The sequence below is a fragment of the Anastrepha ludens genome, chromosome 6, assembly GCF_028408465.1.
Source record: "Anastrepha ludens isolate Willacy chromosome 6, idAnaLude1.1, whole genome shotgun sequence".
NCBI classification, from domain to species: Eukaryota; Metazoa; Arthropoda; class Insecta; order Diptera; family Tephritidae; genus Anastrepha; species Anastrepha ludens.
In genome coordinates, this window is record NC_071502.1 from 64117202 (window position 1) to 64145023 (window position 27822).

At 35.8% G+C, this 27822-nt stretch overlaps 1 protein-coding gene across 2 annotated transcripts in view; it reads left to right on the forward strand.

The window, feature by feature from the left end:
• The window catches only part of LOC128868674 (epidermal growth factor receptor), a 67863-nt gene extending 51324 nt beyond the window's left edge, over positions 1–16539 (forward strand). For both annotated transcript variants that reach the window (XM_054111018.1, XM_054111019.1), the window contains 5 exons: positions 8191–8413; positions 10807–11003; positions 11090–12070; positions 12195–12327; positions 12396–16539. In XM_054111018.1, the coding sequence (XP_053966993.1) occupies positions 8191–8413; positions 10807–11003; positions 11090–12070; positions 12195–12327; positions 12396–14994 (4133 nt within the window). In that variant the 3' untranslated portion in view covers positions 14995–16539. The remainder of the gene's footprint in view (positions 1–8190; positions 8414–10806; positions 11004–11089; positions 12071–12194; positions 12328–12395) is intronic.
• The last annotated feature ends 11283 nt before the right edge of the window (positions 16540–27822 follow it).

Sequence of the window (27822 nt, forward strand, 5' to 3'; positions counted from 1 at the left end):
CAGTATTCTATAATGGAATTTCACGAGAGATGTCTTCATGAAACATCTTAAAACCCTAGCTTACCTTTATCAAAATAACAGATATGCGATACATGGACTAGTTTTTAAAACTTTTCTTTTTGGTTAATTTTCATAAGTTCTTTACTTGTTACTCCTACAACTAATATCATATGAATCGAAGTCTTAAACTTTGTATTTATAAGATTAATTTATTTAGAATACAGTTTTTTTTAAACACAACTAAACACCAAATTTGAGTACGCAGATTTATAAGCCATTACATTTTAAATTTTAAGTTTACAAGTTTGAAGTGGCTCAAAGTTCTCGCTGATTTTTTATAGTTTTGTCTCTGACATTGTTGCGTATTTTATCCGTGCGGGGTGGTGCGCGACAAAAAGTTTTCCCAATTTTTTGTGAAATAAAGTAAATAAGTAAAAAAAAAATGTGAAAGTTTTCGCAAGCCTTATATTTTCTCTTTTATCACCTTTGATTTCCTTGTTAAGAAACAACAATAAACAAAAATATACAAAATATGAATTTTAATATTTTTCGCAGTAAATAACGAAAAATCACGCCAAAATACACTTTCGACACCTTTTTCGCAAATCAGCCTTCGCCACCATTTGTGGAAAAGAACACAAAAACAAAGAAAACAAATTTGTAATATTTGTTCAACAACGATTTTTTGTTGTAGAAAACCAATCACTTTGCAACTCAATACAAATGCAAGTGTTGACGTTTGAGTGTATTTGTCGTGCTTGCAACACTTTGCCGCAATTGAAATATGCTGCCACCGCACCTCAGCGCATATATACAAGCATGCATAAATACTTATGCGAGTGCATATGTACGAGCCCCAATCATAAAATAGCGAATTGACATCATCGGTATGCGAGTCAGAAGTGGCACACAAATGGCACTAATTGAGCGATAATTTTTTTCACAATTACATGCGTATATGTGCATGTAAGTATATGGGCAAAAGTACGTGGCTATAGGTATAATAGTAAGCAAAATGCAGCGAATGGGTTGGTGTGTGAGTTCCATTCGGTAGTACTCGGGTTCGAAACTCACTGTAGGCCTGAAACTCCAAATGATAGAAATGGTTTTTTCGAATAGCGGTCACTCCTCGACTGGCAGTGGCAAACCTTCGAGGGTATTTCTGCCATCAGAAACCGTCCGCCGTTTGGAGGGGCAATTTGAGGAAAGACATCAAGGCACACACGACAAAGGGGAGGAGAAGCTCGGCCGAAACCCCACTAAGGGTGCAAATGCCAATTGTGTATACATAGTGATTTTATTGTTGTTGTTTGTAATTATAAGATATCCACTCAGAATTGAAGAAAAACAAAATTTTAAAGAAATACATACACTAATTATGATATTTTCTTGCTCAGTAGTGAAATCAGCCATAAGCAGACATATTCAAGTCAAAAAAGAGCATTGAAAAGTCATTTTTATACCCATTGCATAAGTGTTTTATGTATATATGTATGCATAATTGTATTTATTTATATGTATATGTGTGCCCACACATCTCTGCTTGTTTGTGTGCACTTTTATGATGCACTTATCGGCTAATGAAGTGCATAAATGCGTCAATTGCAAGCCATAACTGAGACAACTTCTTTTTTCAAAAAAAAGCAAAACCCTAAACTCAGCTACTATTTGACACGCATGCGCTCTTCAGCGCCGTCTTCATTGGCAGCGCAGCTGCGCCTTCAAGGCTTATCGCCAACAATTTATCTCGAATGGATTCCTTTTGTGCCTTTTTAGCAGTTCTGTGCCGTTCTGCTCTGCCCTACCTTTTGTCCCAGCATCTTACCAGCAATCGTTCTCATCTTTCGTTTTGCCTCTTTTCATTCTGCCACTTTTATGCTATTATAATTTTTATGTGGTTTTTTATTGTTTGCTGCCATTAAAATTCTAAAAATTTAATTTACATTTTTTTTATTTTTGGTTTGAGTAATACTCGTACAACAACAATGCAAAGTTGGTCACTTCGCCAGTGAGTGTGAACTAATACGTGCCAGTGGCCGTGCTGTGGCAGCCAACAAAAAACAAGTAGTTTAAGAAAAAATGTAAGCCACATGAAATGAAATTTGTCTCATCCCCGCCTCTTCGTGGCTAATCTCAATGCATCAGTAAAGTAGCTCGGCCTCTAAGAAGGTCAGTCATAACCCTTCCGTGTACGTTGCTCGCTCACAAATTGAACACATCGTGGAAGGCTGCATTGAAAGAGCTCTGTGTATACTCCCAAAAACAAAAAACAAAAACAGAACAGAAAGGAATGTAATCTCATATCTACATATATGTGGTTGCCAAACTGTGTACTGCTTTTGACCAGGGCGAGCGGACCACTTCAAATTATTATATTTTGGAAAAAAGAAGCATTTAATTTTTGACAGGCAGCACGAGAAAAATGGAAATAATAGATATAATTAAATATGGAAAATGCCCGTGGTTAGCTTGTATATACATAAATTGATATGTATGTGTGTATAAACGTTTGCGTCTACCTTTGCTTGCCTCATGAATATTCGGACATTTGGTAAAAATAAAAGACTTAAGCAACGAACGCGCGCATTTATTTGTACTACTATGTATGCTTGTATGCATGTACAAGAGTTAGAATCCAAGCAATGCTGGCGCTGCCGCTCGATTTTTTATTTGCCTGCGGCAACAGGCACTCAAGCTCAGTTTTATTTGCTTGTTGCGCCGCGGTTATTTGTTTTTTCTTGAGCTGCCAAACACTTCAACCAATCGGTCAGCCAGTCAGCCAAGTCACTCAGTGCGACAGGCACTCGATCGTGCTGATTGATGACCGACAAGATTCGAATGTTGGTTCACTTCGTTTCGGTTTGCGGTGGTTTTACTCACTTCTCGCTTTTCCTACTATTGTGTTTTTCGTTTTTTTCTTCTTCTTCTTTTTTATATGACACAAAGACACAAAACATTATGAACGCTCGCCTGTTTGCTTATTTGCCTGTCTTTACATGTTGTACATATATATTTTTATGTAAGTACACATTCCTACATTACATTTTCATATGTTCGAAAGCTTGTGTGCTATTTTATTTGCTTACCTCGCCTGCGGTAGCTGCTCCGCGCTTGCCGCTCAGCTAACTGGTTAGTTGGTTTTGACGCGCAAATTAATGCTTTTCAAAAAGAAATCACAACTATTTAAATAGCAATAAACGGCTAAGCACATGCATGTATACATAACAAGGTAGACGTACCTTTGTAAGTTTTTACAGACAGCCGTTTTTACATGCCTCATATGTCACCCGGCACTTTTGTGGCCATGAAGGAAATCTTAGTAGGCAGGCTTCACCCAAACACACATACTTTCATGAAACCCCACTTCGGCGCTCACGTATAATCACTCGCACATATTTACATCAACCATCGGTAGAGCCGCAACCCCAAAACCACAGCTGTAGTAGCAACAAGCTAAAGCAATTACCTCGGCTTCTTCACATCAAGATTCCATAGCTGATAACTCACTTCATGCACACATACGACTACGAGTAAAACATCGACAATGACATTGGAATTATTTGATGGATATCTGTGGAATTCATCAGCAACTTTCTATAATATTTTGCATGTCACTTTGAAGTGCTTACACATACACAGACACATATAATATATAACTTCACATGGAAGAGCTGGAAAAACTGTATGAAGAGAAAACTATTCACTATATACCTACACATATGCATTGATGTCACTTGCAAACATACATCTACATATAAATAAATACGTATAAATACGATAGGCCAGGTAATTTGAAAGTTTTAAATTAAAATCTTCGTTTCAGTTTTTTATTAGTTTTGATAGAGGAGGTTGCTGTTGTTGCTATGGTTCTAGCAGCTTATCGGACTCATGATTAGGTCAATAGGCCCAAGAAATGAAGCGTTTCGTATAGGTTATATAAACGAAACAAGTTTGAGATGAGTTGGCTTGAGGATTCAAGTAAGAAAATATTTAGAATCATGCTGGGTTAATTCCAAAATCAAGACTATGTTAAATATCCTGCTTAAATATTCCATCCCACATGGATGGATGGATTTAAGTAGGCTGAGAGATAATTACTGAAGACCCAAGCACTCAGGCTTGTATGAAAGTGGTGAAATTATATGGTTACGGTGACAGATATTACACGGTTGTCTTTTCTTCAAATTTCCCTGACTGCTTGATGAATTTGAGAAATTTGTTAAGGGATAAAGAATGCAGCTAATCTAAGGGGTGTCTTTTGTCTAGCGAAAGGCATACATAATAGTAGTAGTAGCGAACTCAGCATCGCGATGCTGTTTTATTTATATTTATTATGTATTTTTTGCTTGCACCCATATTTTCGAAGAGATGGTTTCAGGCATGTCTGGAAAGTGGCTTCTCGCCTGAAAGGGCGCTACGTATTTTATAGTTTGAGGTGCTGAAAATTTATACATGGCAAGCTTCGAAACCTCTGTACGAATTAAGTATTTGGAGAAACGTTGTGACCTTCAATATTCAAAGAAACTACTTTTAATTCTTTTACTAAAAGCAATAAAAAAAGATTTAAAAAATTAAGGTTATATAATTCATTATAATCAAACAGGAGGAAATTATATTATAAAAAATCAACAATATTTTCAGAAACTACAAATTGGCGCTTTAATAATGCAAATCTAATAAGCTATAAAAATGTATATTAAAATCTTACTAAAAAATGTAACTGCAAATCGTGGAATTGGGACGAGCAGTTTGTGGAATTTTCATAATTTCCACATACAATTTTAAAATAGGATAAATGGTTTTTTCTAGAAAAATAATTATCTTCTTTATGCCTAGAATGATTCAAAATAAATGCCCCCTATATCCCCTCTCTTACTCCAGATAAGCTGGTGGGACTTAATTTTTATATCTAAATATGACTTCCATTTGAAATCACTTCATGTGTAAGGAAAAATTAAAAAAATTAAAAAAAATCTTTTAAATGACAAATAAATCCATACAGCATTTACTTCCATGAACTACAAATTAGAACACCAAGTTTTGTTTGACATTTTGTTTCTTATTTAACCATATCTCGAATGAGAAGCTGGCATTTCAGAAAAAGTCTAAAGCAACATCGTGACTTTGGCGCATAACTCAATGCACCCGCAATACAACTTACTGCATATTCACATAAAAAAAGATCTCAACGGCGCCCACTGGCTCTTCTGCACAACACCCGGTACCCAACATCCAGCTCTCATACGTCATAAACGTCTTTCCTTTCACATCATTCCAGTCACCCCAAAACACCAGTTGCAGCTACAAAACTGAAATTACACTATGGCAGCAAGCATTGCTTAAGTTATTGTTGCTGTTGTTGTTGTTGTTTTGGTGTTTTATGTTAAAGTTGCTTGTTGTTTGTTGTTTGTTAGTGGCTGCAGAAAACAGTTTCCCCTCAACTTGCGCACAGCCGGTTTACTCAGTCAGCTCAGCGCACTGCCGCTCAGCTCTCAGTTTCAACTCGATTGGAAACGTCGCAATATGGTTACCTTTGTTGGCATTTTATGCATTTGTTGTTGATGCTTATTTCGTTTCGCTCTTCGCTGTTCTCTTGGCTCTTTGCATTTCAAACCTTTTTGGCTGCTTTTTCAAAAGTATGTGTATACTGCCCCTATGATGTTGCTGTTGCTTTTGTTGTTTTGGTTGTTTGTTGCTTTTCGAGGAAGCGAGTCAACATCGTTTGTTGGCCTGTTAAGTATTTTGCTTCTGGTGTTGCTTAATTCGTAATTTTTTTTTATTTTTATGTTTCTTTTAGTGTTGTTTTAGCCGTAATAGCAGATCCATCTGTTGCTATAGAGGCTCTAGTCGTAAAAAGCATTTAGTATTCTAGTTTTTCCGTGTTCCTTATTTAAGGTATGTTTATGAGTATGATATGTATGTATGTGTATATGTAAGTATGGGTGTTTTATGAAACTATATTATTTATTTTACTACCGCCTAACTTCTTTGGATTCTACTAAATGTGCTTACGGCTTCGTGCACCCAACAACAATTATGCGTAAACGCACTAGTACACGACAAACAAGATTTTATATTTTATTAACACGAGGTGTTTAAATTGTATACTTATCCAAGTTTAAGGCTAAAGCGGAACTTGTAATGATTGTCAAATATTAGGTTTATGATAAAAGAGGATAATAACCGAATTAAATTAATGAGAAGTAAGAAAGTTAACAAAAAAATTATTTATGTGTGGTGAAGACATATTTCAATTTATTTAGATAGAAAAAAATTACTTAAAGTAGTTATTGAGCATAGACCTAAGTATATTACACAACAAATTGTGAAAGAAAATATTAAAAAATATTAAAAATTTCAATACTACAGCGATTCTCCCGAGGCATGTTAACTTTGAGGTGGCATGTGGCTCGCATTATGTTTGATGTCAATTTTAATCCGGAAAAGAGAAGAAAATCTACGCCCTTCGCCAAAATTTTGAAAAATTTCGGATTTTTTTCTTAACTATTAGTCCAGTATCGCATCTCAGTGTTAGCCATCCACCTTATTTACCGTATCTACTGATTCGCGATTTCTATATGTTTCCATAAGGTGAAATCTGCAATGAAAATAAAAAAATATTTGAGCCTGTTGAAGGTGCAAAAAAGATGGTGATTTCTTGCAGCTGATAACAAGTGAATATTCATGAAATCAAAGCAAAATTTTTTCCAACACCAGTCACAATTTATAATAGCTACCCCTCGTATTTTTTTGTTTATAAGTACAAATAATAATGCACTTAAACATGCAAATAAATTAAATTATTGAGCGTCCAAAAATATTCACTTCCTCATATCGTGTATTAGTACTGTTCCCCTTTTGCAGTATATTTAAGTACTTGTAGCTGTATCATTACCTTTTACCGTTTAAAGACTTTGCACTTCGGTGCCCCGAATCTCCGACACACACGTTGGCTCACCGCCACCTGCAGGTGTAAGAATATAAAGCTTACCGCAATTTACTAGACACGCGAAGCAGAGAACTAACAACTAAATAGCGTAGCGCGACGCTTTGCTGGGGTGGCGCACATGCGCCACTGTTTGTGTTGATGACGTAGTCACCAACGCCGTCGTCATCGCCAACAAACGGAGCGTGAATGCGGTAGCTTATGACGCATACACTTACGGGCTGGCTCGTTGGCTCGACGGCTATTCTCCTATTTGGCTAAGTATGTGCTGGACTGCATGTGGTGATTTGTGAACTGCCGTTTACATGCAACGCCAAATGCGAACCGACAGTCACACATGTGATCTTACTTGGCTAACCAGTTGGCAAGTCAACAAGCCTTGTTCTAGCTAGCAACTGATTTGTTAACTGCTAGCGGAGTGCGTATATGTGTGCAAATATGGGACTGTGTATGTATTTGTCGAACTTGCCACAATTTTTTTTTCTTTTCTTTATTTAAACACAGTAGTAAAAAATTAAGTTATATGCGAATGTTGTGTAAGTAATTGTCGCCTTTACAAGTATGGCGGCGTCTGCCACTGCTCGCCGCGTACGTTGTTTTATGACGTAGGAGTGCGCTTAGCTTTTGAGCGAGTAGAAATATTAATATGTATTATTTAGTTTACACACATACACCTACACTTACACTAATTTATAACATTTGGAAAAAGTCATATATCTACTCAAAAACAGACATGTGAGCGTCTCTTTGTAAGTGTTGTTGCCTTTTCTGTTTACCCTGCACCACCTTATATGGACATTCGTGTGTTCGTCTAACAATAAGCTGATCTTAGACTTGGGCAATTTTGAGCACTATTCGAAAAGTTTAATGCTAGCTGCCTGTGTATGTTGTGTGTATATAAAAACTTGTCTACATATACACATACATATGTATACAGATGCTGAGTATATCTGAGGTAATAATCACACCAAATTTGGAATTACCTATCATTGTTTTTTAAATGATTGTATGATTGTTGTTTTACTAATAACTTTTTGGTTGTGCATTTTTTCTTTACAAACCTTTTTCACCGATTTAAAATATGCCGCTGGCGCTAAGAAATAAGACATTTGTTCATGCAAACAAAGTGCGTGTCATTATTAATTAGATACGAACATATATTTTTTCTAAACTCATCCATGACGCATCCGTTCAAATTTGGTTAGCAAAACTAATAAATTATGTTTGTCTATTTTTCTTTGCAGTTTGCATTGGTACCAAATCTCGTTTGTCAGTGCCGTCGAATCGCGAACATCACTATCGTAACTTACGTGATCGCTACAACAACTGCACTTATGTGGATGGCAATTTGGAGTTGACCTGGTTGCAAGAACCAGGTATGGATCTCAGCTTTTTGGAGAATATTCGCGAAGTGACCGGCTATATACTCATAAGTCATGTGGACATACAAAATGTTGTATTCCCAAGGTAAATTTTAATTAATTTAAAACTAAGCACGAATAATTTTGGTTTTCAAATTCTAATTTAAAACTTCTTTATTTTTAAACTGGGCATTGTAAAAAATAAGCTGTGAGTGGTTTGAAAGAGTTGCATGCCATCCCAACCGATTTTAGTTAGCAAATTTCCATAGTCAGTATAATTGCTATTATTATTCAAATATTAAGGGGTTACATTGGTTCGGCGGGTAAAAAAAGGCCTATTTTCAATATTTTTTTTCTATGTAAAAGATTATTTATATAATTCAAACTTTTTTCTGTCTTATAGATACATATTTAAAGAATTTCTGAAAATTTCAAAAAAATTAAAACTCCTCCATTGTGACGTCATTTTCGGTGACCCCTCGCAAAAATGGTGCGTCCGCGTTGTCAGCATAACTCCTGACAGGCTCATCAAAATCGAAAAAACAAAAATAACTGCTTTAGTTAAGACCACAAACTCGTGCTTGAACGAAGGAAAGAAAAAAAAGTAAAAATTGGAATTTTGGCAGACATTTTTGCAAAAAAAGGAAAATTTCGGTTAAATTTGCTTGACATTGTTTTTTTTTTTTTAAATAGTTGTAATTGAAAAAAAAAACCAAAAAAATCCTTCGTTCAAGCACGAGTAAATTGTATTTCGAACACCTGTGTAAAATTTCATCAAAATCGGTTGACTAGTTTTCGAGAACATTTCGTCCCCTTAGTATAACAATAGCCTATGTGCTCATAGGCTATTATTTTTTTATTGAATTTTTGGATTCTCCATTGTCGATTTTATATGTGGTCAAAATTTTCTCAAATTCTAGTTCCACAAAGTGGGTCAAAACGTCAGTCAAAAAATAATAAATATTTACAGACATATCGAGATTTGAGTGAGAGCTACTTTCGACAAAAAGTTTGAAATTCATTTTCTCAAAACATCAAAAAATTTATAGGCTATTTTAATACTAAGGGGACGATTTGACAACCGACTTTGAAAACACGGTTCCGAGAAAAACGCGTTTAAAGTTTTAAGTAACAATAAAAGTGGCTTGGAGCGCACACATTCCAAAGGCTGTATCTCCGAATTTATTATTCGGATCGACTTGAAAATTTTGGATAATATTCCTGAGAAGTTGTAGAAATTAATAAGTAAAAAAAAAAAAAAAATCGATTTTTTGAACCAACGAAACCCATGTAACCCCTTAAGCAAGTCCAAGCCAAACAATTTCAAGATCATTTTCACTCTTCAGAGCCATTATAGGAGCTGCAAGGGGGGTAAAACTGCGTCAAAGCGACAGAACCTTGATTTTTCATTGTACTCAAGATATCCATCAATTAATCAGCCAATACAAGATATTGGCAACTCTCTACATGCAGGCGAAAAGAACCTTAAGGCATAACCTTCAAATGTCATTTTCGGCGAAAGGCAGTTGGCAAGGGGTATTCTCTACTTTTCATGCCCCGTTAATCGTGAGGAAAGCCATGACAGATTTCTCTGAACCTAAAGTAATCTTTCTCCTCCTTTTGCATTTTCTTCTCCTCCTTCTTTATTGGCAAACAAAAGAGTTGTTTCTTCGATTCTATCTTAACGTACACAATCCGCACTTCATAAGTTCCTCTTCATATATGTCGAATGTATGGTGCAGTTGCTGATAACAGATGATGAGATAACTTTCGGAGTGTATGAGAGTATTTATTTTCAGTGTCTCAAAATTCATGTTGATATTTAAGAAATTTGTTTACGGAAGAAAATCAACAATACCATCACCAAAAAACATTTTTTTTAAATCAATGCGCTTTTCGAGGTACTTCAAGCCTTCCATTTATTATACTAAACTTTAATGGGTCACAAAACTGCGTAGATAAAAGTTTTCTTAAAATTCTGATTAAAACGCTGGACATTTTGATGAAAATTTTATGAATTTTTCTGAATTTCGCACAAAGTTTGGAACTTTCAATGTCTTTTGTTAAAAAGTTAATTATATTATTATTAAAAATTAGTTAGAATGACATGAAGAGAGTGCGCACGTGGTATGTGAGCTATTTTTTCTTGAGTTGAAACTAGCTCTTCCGCGTGTAGCTCATATACCCTATCTTAGGCATAAGCGCTCATCTCTGCTTATACAACTACTTAGCACTACTGAACGCTCTTCAAACTTTTGCTTAACTTTTAGATTCGTTCATTATTCAATGTTAATCCAAATACTCAAATTTGACTCTGATTTTTAGACATCTTGTTGGGAAGAATTTTTGTCTTTATAGTTCAGAAATGAATCTTTGCGGAATAACTAGACACTAGCTTTTGAATTGGAATTGAGAAGTCTTTGTATTTAATTAACCAATTATAATCAACGTTTGTTCTTGCATCCCATTTAAATATCTTCTCATTGTTCCTCTTTTCAGACTACAAATCATCCGTGGCCGCACTTTATTCAATCTCAACGTTCAAGAACAACAGTTTGCTCTGTTCACTGCCTACTCCAAAATGTTCACTCTCGAAATGCCTGCACTCAGGGATATCCTTCAAGGGTCTGTGGGTTTCTTCAACAATTTTAATCTATGTCACATCAAAACAATCGACTGGAAAGAGATCATATCTGGTAAGTACTCGTAACCATATTTTGCATTTCTCTTCACATTCACTTGCCCACTTCGGGACTCAACTCAACTCTTTTCTTTTCTCCAGGTCCCGACGATCAGTTCACCTATGTCTACAATTTCACACCACCTGAACGTCAATGCCCGAAATGTCATGACTCCTGTGAGCACGGCTGTTGGGGCGAAGGTCCGAACAATTGTCAAAAGTTCAGTAAAATTAACTGCTCACCACAATGTGCGCAAGGACGTTGCTTCGGTTCACGTCCACGTGAGTGCTGCCATCTTTTCTGCGCCGGCGGTTGCACTGGGCCGACTCAGCGCGAATGTATAGCCTGCAAGAATTTCTACGATGATGGTGTTTGCAAGGAAGAGTGCCCGCCCATGCAAAAATACAATCCAACAAATTATTTGTGGGAAGTAAACCCCGAGGGTAAATATGCTTATGGCGCCACCTGCGTTAAGGAATGTCCCGAGCATTTGTTAAAGGATAATGGCGCTTGTGTGCGTAGTTGTCCTGCGGAAAAGATGGCTAAAGATGGTGAATGTGTGCCGTGCAATGGACCATGCCCGAAAACGTGCCCGGGCACACCAGCACTGCATTCGGGAAATATCGACACGTACAAGGGGTGTACGGTGATTGAGGGTTCCATACGTGTACTGGATCAGACATTTTTCGGCTATCAACACATTTACTCAAATAACTCATTCGGTCCACGTTTCATTTCTATGCATCCTGATCGCTTAGAGGTGTTCTCCACAGTGAAGGAAATCACAGGTTACTTGGATATTGAAGGCGCGCACCCGGCTTTTAAGAATCTATCGTATTTTCGCAATTTGGAGGTCATACATGGCCGTCAGCTAATGGAGAGCTACTTTGCTTCCTTGTCGATTGTGAGATCTTCGTTGGAAAGTTTAGAGCTGCGCAGCCTGAAGCGCATCAATTCTGGTGCAGTTGTGATACAGCAGAATGATAATATTTGCTTTGTGAGTGACATCGACTGGCAGAAGGTGCAAAAGTCAGTAGATCATGGTGTGGTGATCGCAAAGAATCGCAACGAAAGCGAATGCAGTAAGTAAATAGATATACCAGTATTAGAGCGAAAGACCTCTCGTTGAGCTTAGCCAACTCCCTCTTCCCAAATCTTTTATACCTTGCTTGTTTTCTAATTAACCCACATTTCTTTCTGCTATAGAATCAGAGGGTCTTGTTTGCTCGGACCAGTGCAATAAGTCCGGCTGCTGGGGTAAAGGCACGGATCAGTGTCTGGAATGTAAGAATTTTGCTTATAATGGCACTTGCATCGCCGATTGCCGCAATATATCGAAGTAAGTCGAGTGACCGCGAGCCCCGAAAGGTTCTCATTAATGATTTTGATGATTTACTTCCCATATAGCGCCTATCAATTCGACAATAAAACCTGTAAGGAATGCCATCCCGAGTGCCTCACTTGCTCTGGACCCGGCGCTGATCACTGCGACGAATGTGTACATGTACGTGATGAGAAACGCTGCGTTACAGTTTGCCCAGACAACAAATATTCCGATTATGGCACCTGTCGGCCTTGCCACGAGACTTGCGAGGGTTGTACTGGTCCTAGGGACACTATCGGACCTGGAGGTTGCAAAACGTGTAATCTCGCCATCATCAATAGTGATACCACCGTCGAACGTTGCTTGCTGAAGAACGACAAGTGTCCTGATGGCTATTACTGGGAATATGTAAATCCACAAGAGCAAGGCAACTTGAAACCTTTGGCTGGCAAAGCCATTTGCCGAAAATGTCACCCACGTTGTGAGCTCTGCAATGGCTACGGCTTTCATGAACAAGTCTGCTCTAAGTGTACTGGCTACAAACGCGGCGAACAGTGTGAAGATGAATGCCCGCCCGACCATTATGCGGATGAGACACGCCGTGAATGTTTCGAGTGCCACTCTGAGTGTAAGGGTTGTACAGGACCGAGCGCTGAGGATTGCATCGCTTGTCGCAGCTTTAAAGTTTTTGGCTTTGGCGATCCCAACGATAATACGACAATGTTTAACTGCACTTCCAAGTGTCCCACTGAGTATCCATATGTAATTTATCAGTCAACCGATATTGGCACCTACTGCTCGGAAGTACCTGGCAAAGGCACCAAACTCACCGCCGGCGTAGACAGCTACATATTTATTATCGTGATTTTTATTGTTTTTGTGGCAATGTTCTGTATGGGTATCGTTTGCTATGTTTGTCGGCAGCGCACCAAAGCCGAAAAGGAGGCGGTGAAAATGACGCGTGTACTAAGTGGCTGCGAGGATGCCGAACCGCTGCGCCCCTCAAATATCTCACCCAATCTTTCGAAATTGCGAATCGTAAAGGATGCGGAGTTGCGCAAAGGTGGTGTACTCGGCATGGGCGCATTCGGCCGTGTGTTCAAAGGTGTTTGGGTGCCAGAGGGCGAGAACGTCAAAATACCGGTCGCCATTAAAGAGTTGTTGAAGGCCGCAAGCGCCGAATCGAGTGAAGAGTTTCTGCGCGAGGCATACATCATGGCTTCGGTGGAGCATCCAAATCTACTGAAATTGCTAGCAGTCTGTATGACCTCACAAATGTTGCTAATAACACAACTTATGCCACTCGGATGCCTGCTCGACTATGTGCGTAATAATCGCGATAAAATAGGCTCAAAGGCGCTACTGAATTGGTCCACACAAATTGCAAAAGGTATGTCATATTTGGAGGAAAAAAGACTGGTACATCGCGATTTGGCAGCACGCAATGTGCTTGTGCAAACGCCGTCCATTGTGAAGATCACCGATTTTGGGTTGGCAAAACTACTTAGCAGTGACTCTAATGAATATAAGGCGGCTGGCGGTAAAATGCCTATAAAGTGGCTGGCATTGGAATGCATAAGACATCGTGTCTTTACTAGCAAGTCGGACGTGTGGGCGTTTGGCGTTACCATTTGGGAGCTGTTGACTTTCGGTCAACGCCCACATGAAAATATACCCGCCAAAGATATACCCGATCTCATTGAAGTTGGACTAAAATTGGAGCAGCCCGCAATCTGCTCGCTAGATATCTATTGTACGCTGCTATCCTGCTGGCACTTGGATGCTGAAATGCGTCCGTCATTTAAGCAGTTGGTGAATGTTTTCTCCGAATTTGCTCGCGATCCTGGTAGGTATTTGGTCATACCAGGTGATAAATTTACACGCTTACCCGCCTATACGAGTCAAGACGAAAAGGATCTCATCAGAAAGCTGGCACCCACCACAGAGGGACCAGAAACTATGGTTGAGGCAGAGAATTACACACATCCGAAGGTAGTGCCGCGACCCATTAGAGTTGAAGACACCGATGAGGTCCCTACACTGAATCGCTACTGCAAAGATCCAATGAATAAGAATTCATCATCTGGTGGCGACGACGAGACTGACTCGAATGCTCGTGAGGTTGGTGTCGGCAACTTGCGACTCGACCTACCTGTCGACGAAGATGATTATCTTATGCCCACCACCTGCCAGACTACCGGACCGAAAGGTGCCACCGGTAGTAACAACAACACCATCAAGGCGAATGGTCACCCCAACGGCGGTGTGGGTATTGGCGCCGGTGGTTACATGGATCTAATCGGCGTACCAGCAAGTGTCGACAATCCAGAATATTTGCTCAATGCTCAAGCACTGAGCGTGGATGATGCGCCAATACCAACGCAAACGATTGGTATACCAGTGATGACGAATCGCAATAGCAGCGGAGCCACAGTGTTGCCAAGTGGCAATGGCAGCGTCTTAAGCGCCAGCCACCACCACCCCCATCATGCGCCCACAACAGCGGCGGCAGTTGCGGCGGCGGCAAACACAATAGCTGCACTCACGGCAATGCACGACATGAATGTAGCAGCCATGGCAGCGGCTAATGGCGGCTCGGAGCCGACCAGCTCAGACCATGAGTACTACAATGACACACAGCGTGAATTGCAGCCGTTGCATCGCAGCGAAACTCGCGTCTAGCAAATAGTGCGGCCAACGGTCGTCGGTGTGGTGCACGAAAGATGTAGCCAAAGCAAATGCGGCACGCAAACAAAAGAAGGAGTGGATGATGTCGAGAACGATGAAGGTAGCGAGAAGCAGAAGACGACTGCAACACTGCCTACGTGAACTTAACTTGCCACAAGAACTTGCTACGTGCCTCATTCACATACATACCATGTAACTATGTAACTGTAACTGTAAATAATTTTTTAGTAAGACACAGCAAATGCAGCGAAATCGAAAATCGAACGCAGCTAAGCGGGACACACGAAACACGAAGCAAAACAAACAAACAAACAAAGAAACAGACAAATTAAAACAACACTATATGCCACTTAAGGTCACGTACAAAGCACGCCGCTGGAGCCAGAAATTGAGTTTCAACTCCACGGCAAAAGCAACGTATGGACTTAGCCCAAAAAAACACCCATTTTTAGCATTAGGGATTTAGAATATAACTGTATATAATGAGAAGTTAAAAGTAGTGCGTAAATTGTTGTTGTGTACTGTAGTACTTACCAGTTAGAATGTTTAGAGAGCTGAAGAGAGCGTAAAAAAGCGTAATTAGTTAATAGAAATGGGGGTGAAAACTTGTAAATCCATAGTAGGAATACACCATTAGTGCATTTGACTTGAACGAAGGTCAGGACAGTGGCGGTTAACAATTGTGTACGCCACGACTGTACAGAAATGAGAGAAAACTACAACCTGATCTTCAAGCAAATTAGTTATTATAGTTAACTGTAAGAAATTTAGTGACTAAGGTTTCGATAACTTTAAAATTTTAACTTTTTAGTTGTAAACTTGATTTGTTAATTACGAACTGTGATAACGTAAATGTAAGTACGAATACGAAAAAAAACAAAAAACAAAAAAAAATATTCAAAAAAATGCAACAAAAATGTAAAGCAATGAACAAAATGAACAAAAACTAAACAAAACTGAAAACATAAAAAATTACAAAAGTAAAAATTACTAATAAGCATTTGCATTCAATAATAATTACAATAATTATGCGATACTTCGAAAATTGTAAAAATTACGAAATTGAAACAAAAAGCAAAAACAAAAAACAACAAAAAATGTTCATGTTCGGCATTCAATAGTGAGTTTTGTAAAACGCGTGTCTAAAAATTGATGGTTAATGGAAATTTTTTTTGTAAATTTTTATTTTTGTGTCATTAGGCCTTCAATTTTTTCATTTTCATTATTATTTTCTTATTTAATATTTTTTGTTTTTAATTTGGTTTAATTTCTGTAACAATCAAGACACGTGCCGCGCTTAATAACTGCTTTAAGATGTAACAAAAAAAAAAAAACACAAAAATTAATTAATCAAATACCTGAAATTGTGAAGGCAGAAAATTTACGCAGAGGTTTCGTTGAACAAAGTTCATTAAGGGCATATTTTTTATAATTATATGTATCTTTGGTTGAAATTCGATACTAACCAATTATTTAGACTTTGGCAGAGAATTGACTTTGAGTGAGACGCATAGCGAGTGCTGCAGGAAAAGCTTTTTTTAACAAAGTTTGTTGTACGCATACTTAATTGTAATACTTCTATACTGCCAGTGCCGTGTGCTCACAACGAGTTTCTATTTCGAAATCAGCGATTTTTGCGCCAGTGGTAGAGTAAGTGAAAATTTGTAACTTACTGAAGGAAAAATATTTCAAACCGCCACATTGGCGGTTCAATGCATTTAATAATTTCTTGGCCACTTTTTGCGGTACATAATTGAACCCTTTTGATATAAAGATATATAACACGGGTGTGCTCGTATGCCTGAATCACGAAACTCCAAAAACTAGCAGATTTCTTAGTACCTTCAACAGGAGGAATTTAAAAAAATATGTGTGTTAATAACTTTTGTTACATATAAGTTTATTTGTGTGGAAGTATGATTCGCTATTGGGTTTATGTCGATAATTATCGTTTTGGGTACATTCTCAGTGCCGAGTTCTTTTTCTTTTTACAACAAATCGGCAGTCTGAAGTTGGGGAATGGACTTTGTGCCTACTGGCAGTACAGAAGTGCTACATATGATATATGTATGGTCGAATATCTTGAGCAAAAAAGAGCAAAATGAAAAATTGAAAATGAAAGAGAAAAAGCCAAAAGTTAGTAAAGAGACTCTCTATGTTTTGCATAGTTGGAGGGCAACAAAAAATGCAAATATTTTATACTAAAATATGCAGGAGTACGAGAGCGAAATAGAAACCTTAAAAGATACAACAATAAACCGGGTCAGCAGCAAATACAGCAAATATTTTCTTCCATGTGTTCTGCTGTTGTATCACATCAATAATTGGAAGAACTTTACAATTCGTGCATCTTGCGATGGTTTTGAAAGACAAACAGAATACCGCTCACGATTTCTTGTAGGCTGAAAGAAAAAGTCCTCTATTTCATTCCATTTTCTTCGCTCACTTACATAATAATTATTTTTGGTTCTTACTTGTTTTTCGCTCAATAAAAAATTGGGTTTTACTATTAAAATTTTTTCATTATTTTGAAACTCGAATTGATATTTTGGCCAAGACTAAAGTGTTTTAAAGGGATTCCTCAAAATAAAAGCACGGACTTTACTTGAATAAAACCAACCAATGAGCAGAGTGCTCTTCGATTAAACAAACTAAAACCAGCAAAACAAAAAATAAATAAAATTAAAGCATCTTTTTTTATAAAAATAAATCAGAGCTGGTATTTTTTTATGGTTTTTTAAATATTTGAGTGCTGAGAATAGCTTTGAATTGATATTTTTGCCCTGCCTAGATTTTGAAAACATTTTTTTATACAAAAACCAAATCAGTAATAATTTGTATGAAAAGAAATAAAAATAACGATTTAAAAACAAAAAAAACTTAAATTAAACGTGCAAGTTTTTTAATGAAATTAACACCTAAATTTTTTCAAAGCTTAAATAATAAATAAATAAATATAAATAAAGTGTGCAAAAAAATATAAACAAAATCCGTTTTCAATGAGAAATAAAGAAAATTAGTGAATTTATTAAGTAAAATTTTTAAATTATTGCTAAAAACAAAATAGTTGGTTCGGTGCCGATGCTCGCTGACTACTTGAAATATGCAAGTGATCAAACAGTCTGCGCCTTAAGGCCTTGAATCTTGAGTCTAGAGTCCTTTATTTGTGCAAAAAAATTCAAAAAAATTAATAACAAAAACCGGTTTAATTGTTTTACTTTTCTTTAATTAAATTAATTGAATATGCTTAATAAATTTAATCGGATAAATATAAATTGCAAATCCAAAAATAATTGTTTGGTACAATAAGTTAAATATTAGGCCAATCATTATTGCTGAGTAAAAAATATGATGAAAATTTTGAGATTTGCACAAAAAAGGTAGTTGCTCATTATAACAAAATAAATATAAAATGGTTTATACAATTTTTATGAAACACAATAATTTTTTTAATTTCGCTTAAATTTTTGCAAATTAAATTAATTTCATTTAGTTCAATAAATTGGGCAAATATAAACTTTCAATACAAAAATAATTTTTTTGTGTAAAATATAAAAATCAAGCTGAAAATATTTCGACAATTTTAAAATTTGGATGAAAATTAAAAATACTTTGCCTAGATGAGCAAAGTAATGATGCGTTTGATGAATGTCGGACCGGTTTAAGCCTTGGAACTCATGTCTTTGATGATATCAAACAGGTCCCTGTTTTGTATGAAATTCAGGTCATTTGGTTTCTAAATACAATTTTTTTTAATTGAAGAAAAACAAATAAACTAACACGCGTTTTGAGCGAAGAAATAGTGGAAACAGCTTTTAAAAACTTAAAATATCATTAGACACTGGTATGCTCGCTAAAATATTTATTTTACCATTGGCTACCGAGTGTTAAAATACTGTCTATATTGGAAAAGCAAATTTAAGCAGAATAAATGCTTGACGCAAAAGCACACACCGTTGATGATGAAAATCCGAAATATGAATCAGAAATCAATCTTAAAAAAAAAAAAAATAAATAAGGATTCCTATGTAATATTTTTATTTAGATTTTTTCTAACTTGCTGATGGAACCAAATAAATTTGTGTGCATCAGCCTATTCAAGCTTTTGATTAAAACCAAAAAAATTATTAAGAAAAAATATTTTAATGGCTTATTGAAGCTTTTGATGTTTTATAAAATATTCTTCAAAAAAAAATTTTTTTAATTTTTTTTTTATAAAATTTGTATAAATTTTTTGCAAAGTGACTTTTTCATCTATTTCTTTTATAATCATTTTTTATACAAATTATTATAGAAATAAATCTCTAAAAAAATTGTATTTCGTTAGCTGGTGTCTGTTTAGAGTCATGTAAATTCAGGAAGAAAAAAATATGTCGCGCATTTAATATGCAATAGTTATCGACATGACTGCTTATCTACATACTCGTGCAACAAATACAATTTTTTTTTAAATACCAATATTACAAAATCCAAAAGCTTCTACAGTGCTCTAAAATGTCACCTTTTCTTATTTGGTTATTTATTCATTATTATTTTTTTGTTCTTTGTTGTCATTCTCCGTATGCATTTTTTGCGTCTCACTCAACTCAAACGTCTCGCCATATAGCAATAACACTTACATATATACAAACATTATAAAAAAACAAGTAATGCAGAATTAAAAAAAAAGAGAGTAAAAAAGTGCCATTCACCACTCTATCATTCGAATAGAAAGCGAAGACATCCATATGTCCGAGCAGAATTGCACTTGAACACTTAGCCGCATACGCGCACACACACGCACATACTTTTTAAGCATACACGCGTACACTTTTTATTATAGAAAATAAAAAAGTGGTGGTGTTTACAGCTAAAGTAAATGAGGGCAGACACATTTTATGAAAAAAATATAAATAAATAAAAATAAAAATTTAACCAAATTCTATACTAAATTTCGTAAGTTGCAAATGTGGTGTCAAAATGTACCAAAATTTTACGAATTTCATTAAAATTTTTGTGAATTAAAAAAATTATTTTTTTAAATTCGCTAAACGTCTTTTGTTTGTTCCACTTAGAAAACCCACGAAAACGAATTACAAAAGCGCTGTAAATGCCACCTACTCGTACCTATTGCAATTTCGAGAAATTAGTGAGATATTTACTTACATTTACGCATATGTTAATATTTATGTAATTTTACACGTTTACACACATACATATATGCGTACATACGTTTGCAATGAGCGCCAGTTTAGCTACTTAGTAATTTTGTTCTTTTAAATTTATATTTAGCTACGAAACCCATCAATTAAGGCAACAAACAAACCACTAAACATACTAAATATAATTTGCTTTATATACTTACATACATATGTACAATATCTGTAGTTTATTACGTATGAAATACACACTATGGACGTTAGTTAATTGTTTCCTTTTTTTGGCTATACGAATACATGTATGTATATAGTTTACTTCATATAATATATGTATATCAACCGTATATAAAAATGGGAAATAAAAACAATACACAATAATATTTAAAATCAAAATCACGCATGTGTTAAATATTTGTATGTATTTATTGTATATTAAAACTCAAATTATGTATAAGTACTATTTAGCTGATTATGTTTGCCTTAGCCTTAGACTTGTATATTTAAGTAAGCAAATCAAATAAAGTTGTTTAAAATTAAAAGAAACTGCAATTTTATTCACATATCTAAGTGGAAATGCATCCATGGCATTCTATTCTTGCTTTTCAGATCTATATTTAGCAGTTTTCTTTTTTGGATTAGTCAACACAGTAAAAGTGTTCTCTAATAGAGGTCGCCTGTCGGCAGGCGATGGCAAATCTCCGAGGGTATTTCTGCCATTAAAAAGCCCCTCTTAAAAAACAATCTACTGTTCGGAGTCGTCTTAAAGCTGTGGCCCCTCTATGCCATCATAAATCAAAGGAGGAGCTCGGCCAAACCCCTGATTAAAATCTACGGGAATTTCAGAAGAATTGAAGACCATGCCCACCATAAATGCTTTGTCCACTTGACATGGAATCGCTCTAGAGCAATGTACTTTGTTTTTGCTTTTGGTCCCTAGAACATCAAAATTTGCCTATGATATGATCATATACATATATAATATATATATAGACCAAATAAATAGAACGAAATCAATTTAAATAGCTGTTCTACTGCTACCATTTCATCTACAGTTTATTGCTTCTTCGCCCTTATCGTCGTCAATAACTAAAAAAAAATGTTATGTCATTTACCGATCCTTGCAAGTCTTCACTTAAGCAATCGCTCCTCGGCAAGAATTGGCTAAACTTTGAGGGTATTTCTGAGATAAAAAAGCTCCTCGTAAAAATCATGGGGCGTTCAGCGACGACACAAGACTATATAAAGACGCACACAACAAAATTCAGAAAAAGCTCTAACAATTGCAGACAAAGCCGAACACAGAACAAGGTATTTAAGCATGCGTATTTTTTCCCCCTTGTTCACTCGGGAGCATAGGGCCTCGACAAGACTTGTCTTGCGTTGGTTTCCTTAATCTATTTGATTTCTGATAGGGTAGATGATTAGCCTGTCGCTATCAGTCCTAAGTAGTGGGAATGCCCACTTGTTGTTGCTTAGGGTCACATTTTTCTACCAGAAGGATTACACGGATGGTTGAGGACTTCGCTAAAGTGGTGTGTCTGCACTATTACCGCGGCTGCCCGCTCCTCTTGCTGGTGCCACTGATGCAATGTGTTAGTGTATTTTTATTTCTTTGTTTTTGCTTGCTTTAAAGGAAGGAAAGGATAAGGTTTTAGGTTTTTTTTTTTGAGTTTTGGGAATGAGTTTTTTTTTTAGAAACAGGGAAAGTAGGTAAATTTGAAAAAGTGCAACCTTTCGGGATGGCACCCTAGTGCACTTACGCTAGACTACGGAATATAAAGAGTGGTTACATTTCAAGGGCCGATGTTGAATGTGAAACACACTTAAACGTCAACGACACCGTTGGACTTCTTTTTTTGGAGTTATTTGAAAGAAAAGGTGTACGTCGATAAGCCAGCAACAATTCAAGAGCTAAAGGATGAGATAATTCGGCACATTAACGGCATAGAACCTCAATTATGCCTCAGCGTCATCGAAAATTTGGACCATCGGATAGAGGTGTGGTCATTTGACCGATATTTTCTTCCATACGGAATTGAGCCATACCAATATTATCATAATAAAGAGAAATGATAATAATTTCCTAAAAAAATTGTATTTTATTCAAAACCAATATAGGCCCTTGAAACTTAACCGTCCTTTAGTATAGAAATATTTTAGGGAGTTTCACCAAAAAAAGCCTTCCGGTTTTTTAACAAAAGTATAATAGTGATTATATTTTAAGTCTTTCGCTAAAATACTTCTTGAAAGAAAGATTTCCGTGAGCTGGAACGATTTGAAAATACCTGAAAAAAATTCTATTCCACAAAATAAGTTATTAAAATAATGGTTTTCAAATAATCACCTCAGATGATAGAAGAGTTTAAGCTGAAAAGGTTTTCAATAAAAATCTTGAAAGATTTATCAAGTCAACGAAATTTTTTACTTTCAATTCGGTCCGACTGACGTAAATCTTATTGTTTCTCGAATATATTTTAGCTGTTTTTATAAAACACAACAAATATTATAATTCCGATAGAAAAACAGTACCGAATTTGGTTTTTTTATGGAGGGTGAGTTATCCTAATCCTTACGTACAAACTAATAGAATCGTTTGATTTCACTTACTTTTTTTTTTGTTTTGTAATTCTCATTATTTTTTCATAATAATATAGCAAATTGCTTTTTTGTTTAATTCTGTAAAATTTGATTAATCCTGTAAAAATTTTGAGATCTTGGTTTATATAATATTTGTTTTGGAATGTGCTATATCTCCGAAAAAGTGCATGCAAAAAAAAAAAACAAATATAACCATTCTATTATTTTGTCCGTGAGTGTATTTATACATGCAAATATGTATATAAATACATATATAGGACTCTCGGCTGCTTTCCTTTAAGTGCTATAAAAGCACACAACGTAGAAGCTTTCCAATAATTTTTGCTTTATTAGAAAGATGTCAGTTCCGTTTTAATGTGCGGTTACCTCTGCTGATCCTGCATTAGCTCATTCTATTCATACCATTTCTCAGCAGATTTCCGACGGTCAGTCAAAGAGTTAAAAATATGGTTTAAGTACAAAAGTCGAATGGTACTGAAGGGCAGTCAATTGGCATCACCATAATAATCAATTATAACAGTTGAATGCGCAAAAATCGGTTGTTTGGGCTGTATGACGTAAAGCGTCGTGTTTCGGAAACCAAAAATCGTCCAATTTCAGTAATTTGCCAGTTAGTCAGAGTTATTTGACAAGCCATTTGCCGATTATTGAACATTTTTAATTTTAGCGGGAGCCTCACCACGGGCGCTTACAAAACGAGCCTGTATTATGCCAATTATGTCTAACGGTAAAAAAATATTTAGCATATAGGTAGATTCCGCTTTAAGGTCCGTGAGGAGCTTATTTTTCGATTCATTTATAATTGTTATAAAAGAAGGGTTCCATAAAGCTAAACTATTAATTGATCTCCGCACCAATGAAAAATGGAATATCTTGCATTTTTAAAGACAGTATTACATGAAGCACAAAAAATAAACAAATGGTTTAAAAATAATACGGCAGATCGTATTAAGCTGCTTTCTGACCTAAAATCATTACTTTTTTTTACTATAACCCAGCTGTCGCATACAGATTTCGAAAAGTTTGCTTCTTTGTCATTCCTCATTCAACCTTTTTTGTGGTCTAGAATTTACAAAAAATCAATTATTTTTGTTATTTGGAAAGTATATTCTTTTAAAAATATGCTGTAAAATTTTTGGAAGGATATTCCCAGTAATTTCGATTCTACAGCCGTTTTAGCAGGTATAATCAGATTCGTCATGCGGCTACTCTCAAAACTGTAAACTCAGTTATCTCAAAACTACTTTTTTCGGCCTGGTGTTGTCACAAAAAACAAAAACTATTCAACCGAATCTGAAATGTTAATATGTGGTTCACAACATCAATGGCAATCGCCGTACTAGAATCATATTATTATTTCGTATTTTTTTGATTACAAACTGGAAACAAAACCGACATTTAGAGTGTCAAATTCAAAACCGCGCCATTTTGTCAATTTTTTGTTTGTTCTAGTACGGGACATAGCTACAGCCATACTGATTAATAATTCTTTTGGTTTTTGTTTTTGTTTCAGATAAATAGAACAACCAAACTTAACATCACATCACAAACATTTTTTTTAGTTTATGTATGTAAAGGAAGTTAAATAAAAGTTTAATACAAAATTTAAATATCGATTTTCATTTTTTTATTGTAAAGAAAATTCCTGAAAATACACTAAATTTTCAAGTTCTAGACCACCAAGGCCTCTTAAGGAATTTATTTATTTGGAGTAGAGTAGTGTTTTTTATTCATGTGGTCACTCTGTGAAAACCAACAATTATTGTACTAGATTCAGAGATCGTAAATAAAGGTCTGGTTGTCTCAGGTTCGTGTATCCACTAAGTAAAGGTAGATCGTACATTTTTACGTTATTTGCAACAACCAAAGAACGTAAATTGGATTAGTGCTTAGGTAAACTCTAAAGAACGTACGTTCTCTGGCTAAGCCAAGACAAGGTATGAATTCGCCTTGAGCAAAACAATTAAACGAATATTATTTACGTTCTTTACATCAAAGAATTTCTAGTGCTCTCTGGCCGCATCAACAAGTCATGTTTCCTAAACCAGAGCAAGTCATGAACTAAGAATTAAAATTCCTTATTTGTCTAATGCAGAACTTTTTATGTCCCCGCGCGCTTGTGCTCAAGGGTATTATAGTTTTGTTCGCATAATAACATACAAGTTATGTAATCGCCTAAAGGAACCGAGATAGATATAGATATACTATATACAGTCGTGTGGTAGATATAATGTACTCATCGTTTTAGTGCACAGAGAACTTCCTACGTGGAGTACCGTAAATAGTAAGCACTCGAAAAATTGTAAATAGTCAACACAATTTTATAAGCAACTCCAAGCAGAAAGAAACAAAATCAAAACACGAAACATAATCAGAATTTAAAGCGATTCTTATCCCTCCTATATTTTACTTTGGCTGTTGATTGCTAGATTGTTATTTGACGTTAGCGATAGCTTTCGGTTCGCTTTTTATTTTTAGCCCCTAAAGGGAAGACCCTTACAAAAAGTATGTGTTCATTTTGGGCAAATAAAACAAGTTTTTGAGCAAAAAATGTTAACCTTGATCAGAATAATGAGCGGCGACAATTTAGCCATGTCTGCCCGTCCTTCCGTTTGTCCGAGCAAAAATGTATAAAATTCAATTAAATGTGGTACACAAATTACTCTTTGTCCAAAAGTAGTTTTGTGGAATGGAAGAAATCAGTCAATAACCACGCCCCTTCCCATATAACGGTAGTTTTTAAAGAACAAGATTTTTGATGCCAAATTACTCAAATTTCGTACCAATGAAGAACTTCTGGAAGGAAACACGATTAAAGAAAATGTTTCAAGAATGGGCCATGTCACGCCCACTTTTAGTTAAATCCATGTATTTCGATAACGACTTATTAAAATCCGCTTAAACTTTTTACATGTATTGCTCTACATTTAATTTAGATCCTCCGAAGTATCATTAATCTCGACCCAAAAATTAAGACGTAGCTCAAATTGAATTTTATTAAAATGTGCGTCGGTCCGGGTCTAAGTTAGCGCTTTCTTACTTGTTCGTTATAACTTCAACATTTGATGGCCGATTTTTGTAAAAGATCCATTACTCTAAACGGCTCGACTACTGCTACTTTTTCTTACTCGTACGTTTTATTTTCCCGTTTAATTTTCCTTAAATGAATAATTTTCCCAGAAAATTAAAGCTTTCAAAATGGTTAATTTTATAAACAAAAATGGTACAGCTGCACTTAAATTTTTGTTTTATTTAGTTCTAATTTTTAGTACAGTAGTTTTCCGAAGTAGCACATTGGGTGTCATGCTAAGCGTACGATACATAATATCGGGTGTTTTTCTATATGCATGAGACCTATCGATATCGATAACTGTGGTGTGATAACTGAGAAAAACAAACTGTGTTGATATTGCTATTTAGTCAAAGTACGTTCACATAAGCAGTAATTAGCAATAAATCCCCAAATTTAATCTACCCGTTCACATATGGCAGATTGCCTCCAAAATCTACAATCAGCTGTTAATACTGTTTTGAAAGGTTTTTTTTGATAGAAATTGCTTTCGTGGAGTATTTTGGAGTTTTTGGTTTGCTTAATTTAATTGCGCAATTGGCTGCCAGTTGAAGAAAATCCGTAAACGACGTTTACTGAGGTTTCAAAATATTATCGCAGCAATTCGTAGGTGAAATTCGATATTACAATTTATAATAAGTAATAAGAGGACAAAGCGTTTATGGACACACGCTTTATGAATGCATAATTAATAGGTAGGTAGGTAGGTAGGATGGCAAAAGTACCCCAGGTACACTACAAGTACCACTTACGTACCGTTTTGATACCCTAATGTGGACCACTACCTGTGAAAGGATTTAGGGAGGAGAGAAAACCGTCTACAGCCCTCCAGTGCTGTTGATGTAGCGGGGAGAGAAAAGGGATCTAGGCTGGAGAATTTCATCAAGTCATCCCCAAAGAGCGCGCTAAGGAATCTCAAGCGGAGTCTTTCTCTGCAGGATCCCCACAGCTTCTGCAATGGGGGTTGTACGGAATTCCAAGCTTCTCCGCATGAGTGCCGATCACCCAGTGGCCAGTGATCACCGCAATGAGTTTGGAAATTGAATGGCGGGGGGCTCCCATTACCTTAAGGGGGTAGTATGGTATTTTTTTTTTTTTCATTTTTTTTTTTTTTTTTTTTAAATTATTCTATAACATCTTAAGATTATTGTGTGAAAGTTTGAAGTGCATTAGAGTAAAATTGACAAAGACACAAAGGATTAAGTATCTACCTCTCCAACCGGATTTCACGCTGCCGAAAATCTTTAAACGCGTTTTTCTCACACTTGCCTTTTTTACGGTCGGTGTCCACTGTAGATTCATATCTACTGCACCGATTCTTTTCAAATTTGGTTTTTTTGTTTCTTTACTTTATTCACGAGGTAATGACGTCGAGTTTTTTTTTTTTTTTTAATTTTGTCATATTTTAAAACAACAAAGTTTTCAAGTTTTTTTTTTTTTTTTTAATTTTGTCATATTTTAAAACAACAAAGTTTTCAAGTTTTTTTTATGAAAAATCGGTGTTTTGACTTCAAAGCGCTTTAAAAAATTTAAAAAAAAAAAAAAAAAAAAAATTCGACGTTGTTATCTGCGAAACTTTATTAGCTGATGAAATCAATTTGGTTTTTTGATTTTAGTTGATCCAGTAATGAGTTCTGAGGGACACCGCAATAAAACTTTTTTATGAGACGTCCGCGAAGATTCGCTGCCACCAACTCATTTCTTCATAAAAATCAATGAAAATTTCACACAATATTCTTTAAATATGACTTTATAATGAAGTAATTTTAAAATTTTGAATAAATCAACTGTGTCGACAAAAAAAATTTCGAAAAATATGCTTGTTTTACACCGAATTAACCATACTAACCCCTTAAGCGTTCTGTTTATATCGTATTGAGGCTACAGTGCTTTTGAAATGGCACACGATGAGACAGACCTCCATCTGTCTTGCGCTTTCTTTAGAAAGAAGTTGTGTAGTTTCCCTTTAACGACGGCCAAGGGGATACCGATGTCTGAGAAGGGGGCAGCTGGAAC